Raw genomic sequence first — 4,248 nt, forward strand, 5'->3', positions numbered from 1 at the left:
CATGCAAGCTACAAAAATATTAAAACAATTTAATAACAACTGCACTTAATTTTTATGTTTTATAAAACTGCCTCATAAAACAAGGTATGCCATACCAGCTATTTAGGTATTTTGCCATTTTAAAAAATCAGTATAGGTTTAAAGGTTAACACTTAGTAGTCATAGGACGGTATAATAAACATAATTTTTGAGCACTAGTAAAGATATTTTAATAATGGAACTTTAATCAATTATCAATAAGGTAAATGAAAATTAGAATACATCATGAACACAAAACATTAAATGTAAAATCATTGCAGTTCATTCTCAAAATGGCGACCTTCTTTTTTTACACAAGCTCTTGCTCGCTTCCTCATTGCTCCTACGGTCATTTTAAAAGACAGTTTTCCCGAAGCCTTTGAGCAGCCAGACCAATTCTGCCTCGTAATTCTTCTTCTGAGTTTACTGGGGTGGAATAAACTTCCTGCTTAAAAAACCCCACACAAAAAAGTCCATAGGTGTAAGGTCGGGAGATCGGGCAGGCCATGCGACAGTTCCCCCACGTCCAATCCACTCGGGATAGTTTTCAGTCAGCCATTGACGTACTGTTGCATTAAAATGTGAAGGGGCTCCATCCTGCTGGAATATAAGCTCGTCTCTTTCAACATTGTTCAAACCATCTATAAGGTTAGGTAGGTCGTACTGCAAAAAATCTAAGTAGTTTGTTCCATTTACAGTTCCATCAAATATGTGAGGGCCAATCAATTGGTCGCCAAAGACTCGACACCAAACATTAATACTAAAACGCGTTTGAAAGGATTGTTCCCTTGTCCGGTGTGGGTGATTTGTACTCTAGGAGCATAATCAGTTGCTTTCAGACCTTGAACAGGCATACAATGGTATGGATGGAACTTATTCTTATGCAAAATGTCCAAAACCTTCCATTGTGATACACCTACGTCTCTAGCAAGTTGTCTACTACTATCATTCCGAACTGAATTTAGAACTACTTCATCTAATCCTACATCATGAACAATGTGTCCTACTTCGTTAGGTCTTTTGTGAACTGTACCTTCCTCCACAAGACGTTGATGGAGTCTTGAGAACACAGAATGACTGGGAAGTCGGCGATCAGGGTAGCGAGCTTGATACTCTCTTTGGGCAGCACGCGCATTTCCATCACAAAACCGGTAAATAAAGTGCATATCAGCGTATTCTCGAGTAGTGAACTCCATGGCAGCCTACACTTGACTGAATTGGACAGAAAAATAGTTTATTGGAGGTAGAAGTAATTCATGTGGACACTGGTCTTATAAAACAAAATAAGGAATGAATGTACAATAATACTGGTGAAAGTGATAAGATAAGAAATTAAAACATTGATAAAGGATGTGACCATTAATCTGTAACTAGCATCCACAAATTATTTTAAAACTGCTTTACCTTTTTGTAATCTTCAATTCCTTGTTTTATGAGGCAGTTTTATAAAACATAAAAATTAAGTACAGTTGTTATTAAATTATTTTAATCTTTTTATAGCTTGCATGTTTTTTTAATATTCAAACCGATAAAAGTATGTAACCGAATACTTAACTATGGTCATATGGCATACCATTTTAAAGCCCATTAAATGGCAAAGTTTTTAATATCACTTGACACATTCTTGTGTACAGGGTGTGTTAAACATGTGGGGTTCAATGATATTTCAGTTTTTCTGAAACTTAGCAACTTTGCCATTTGAATCGACCTAAAGCATTAATTTTATTTTCTTACCGTTTTAACCGATAACTTTTTTCAAATTTAAAATTTAACGGAGAATCTAAAAATTATGTAGTTTGCTCACATATGTCTATACGTTGCTGATAAATATCAGATTTCCGTACAAAAACACGGGTTTTTTAGAAAAACTGAAAATAATTCATTTCAGACCTAATTTTTGGAGTTAGACTTTTTTATAACCGCCATTGTATCACATTTACATTGCGTTATAACCCAAAAAATTTTGTCACACCAAGAGCCATTCACCCTGTACTTGGTGTACATCCATTGTGGAATCCATATTTAAGTTTTATAAAAAGATTTTTTAAATGCGTACATTTCTTACATTTTCTTAGGTTTGAGTTTTTTTATCTAATATTAAATTAAAATTCTTACAAAGTATATCTCCTTTATTACAACCTTTTCTTTTAGAATAGGTATAATAAGTAGGGATTTGAATGAAATAGCTAAAATACTCATTATTTATTAAATGTTGTATTAATATATTGATTTTCTTTGATCACTTTACTTTAAAACCTTTCTACAAACACCACTTTGTTAATATTAAAGAACAAACATAATTATTTTTAGTTATTGATTAAAATCTAGGTTCCGAATTTGGTTTCTTTATTTTACCTAGTTTTAGACATAGTTTTAATTTAAAAAGGTGGCTAGCAGCTAAACGAGATATTAATCGACCTACGTTTACAAACATTTTTTTTTCTTTAAAATGATTAATATTGCTATCTTTTACTTCTATAGAATTTATTACATCATTTGAGACCTATATATATATATACAGTAGAACCTCGATAGTTCGACACTTTGTGGACTAACGGGGTGTCGAACTATCAAGATGTCGAACTATAGGGAGTATATAGATTTTAACACAAGGAATATTAAAAAGGCGAGTTTATGTTAAGATGGACTGTAATTTAATTAACAATGTACAACTAAACAAATATTAAACTGATGAAACAAAATGTATCAACTTACATTGTTTTACAGTGCTGTACTTCTTCCTCTTAAAATAGTTAATGATTAAATGAATAAATGTAAAAATAAACAAACTCAATTCATAATATAGGCTAGATAAAAAACAAAATGTATATACAAAAATAAATTAATATGGGACAACTATAACTTGTAACATGGTTACATCATGTTTTACTTTTTACAACGCAAAATAGTTTGTGATTTTTAATTGTTTTTCACTTTGGTTTCTTCGCCGAGCCGCCTCGTCACGTAATCGTCGAAGAAACAAAATGTCCCATTCCAGTCGTCCCTTATTCCTGTAAATACTGGATCGCTCCCTCGAAGAATTTTTACACCTTCGCTGTGTGTCAGTTTTGATTTTTGAGTGGTATCTTCGTCGTCTTCTGACTCTTCTTCACTATCCTCTCTTGATTTTAAAGCATCAACTATTTCTTCCTCTGAAGTTGGTCCGCTTTCTTCATCTTGTTCCATCCACTCGAAAACATCTGTAGGTGAAGCTTCTTCACAACCTGGGATTTTTTCCATTAAAGTGGCTAGCTCGTCATCTTTAATTTCTTCGTTGAACTCATTTCCCTGGTGGTCCAAGAGCTTCCTCCAAGAACGCACGAGCGTTAGGGGATTGAGTTCATCCCATGCCTGGGAAATCCAGCCAACAACATCCAGCATATCAATTTTTTTTAACTTATCCACTAATTCGACTCCTTCATCTAGGGCTTGAATGAGACATGAAAGGAGTTTCTTCCTATACAACTTCTTAAGCATTACCAAAACTCCTTGGTCCATAGGCTGGCAAAGGGAGGTTACGTTAGGGGGCAAGAACATAGCTTTAATTTCTCCGTCTTGAAATGACATCTACAGCCGGGTGCGTTGTTGCGTTGTCGAGGATCAAGAGTGCTTTCATTGGAAGGTTCTGGGACTTTAGATGCTTCTTAATTTCGGGCACAAACTGTTTGTGAAACCATTCGTTAAAAATGCTCTCCTGACATCCAAGCATTTGATTGGTGTCTGTAAAAAACGGGGAGGTCAAAATGGTCACCATTCATTTTAATATTTTTGAAGGCTCTAGGTTTCCTGGCCTTTCCTATCAGAGCCAATTTTAATTTATGAGTTCCTGTTGCGTTACTGCAAGCCAACACAGTAACTCTGTCCTTACTTTTTTTTATATCCTGCTGCAGCTTTCTCTTGTTTGAGAGCCAAACTTTTTGTTGGGAGCATTCTAAAATTCAGACCAGTTTCATCACAGTTATAGATTTGCTCTCCACTAAGGCCTAATTCTTCAATCAAAGCTTGAAATTTCATTTTAAAATCATGTGAACTATCGAGATTTGCTGACAGTTTTTTCTCCACAAATGCTCAATTGTTTTAATACCAATACCTCTCTTTCCATCTGTCCAGCCATCCAGAGCTTGCTGTGAATTCAGGCTCTCCCTCTTCTTTAAAGTTTTGATAAAATTTCAAGAGGCCTTTTCCTGTAAAATCGGTCCTGAGATCGGGTGTCCCTTTTCTCCCTCTGAA

General features: G+C 34.7%; 1 protein-coding gene across 1 annotated transcript; it reads right to left on the minus strand.

Moving 5' to 3' along the window:
- Positions 1–2,937: 2,937 nt before the first annotated feature.
- On the minus strand, positions 2,938–3,585 carry LOC124373194 (jerky protein homolog-like). Its single transcript, XM_046831594.1, has one exon. The coding sequence runs from the start codon at positions 3,583–3,585 to the stop codon at positions 2,938–2,940; it is 648 nt and encodes a 215-aa protein (XP_046687550.1).
- Positions 3,586–4,248: the final 663 nt, after the last annotated feature.

The sequence above is a fragment of the Homalodisca vitripennis genome, unplaced genomic scaffold, assembly GCF_021130785.1.
Source record: "Homalodisca vitripennis isolate AUS2020 unplaced genomic scaffold, UT_GWSS_2.1 ScUCBcl_5031;HRSCAF=11544, whole genome shotgun sequence".
Lineage (NCBI taxonomy): Eukaryota > Metazoa > Arthropoda > Insecta > Hemiptera > Cicadellidae > Homalodisca > Homalodisca vitripennis.

Excerpts from the sequence above, each read along its gene's own strand:
- LOC124373194 (XM_046831594.1), bottom strand. The coding sequence starts at position 3,585 with ATGTCATTTCAAGACGGAGAAATTAAAGCTATGTTCTTGCCCCCTAAC.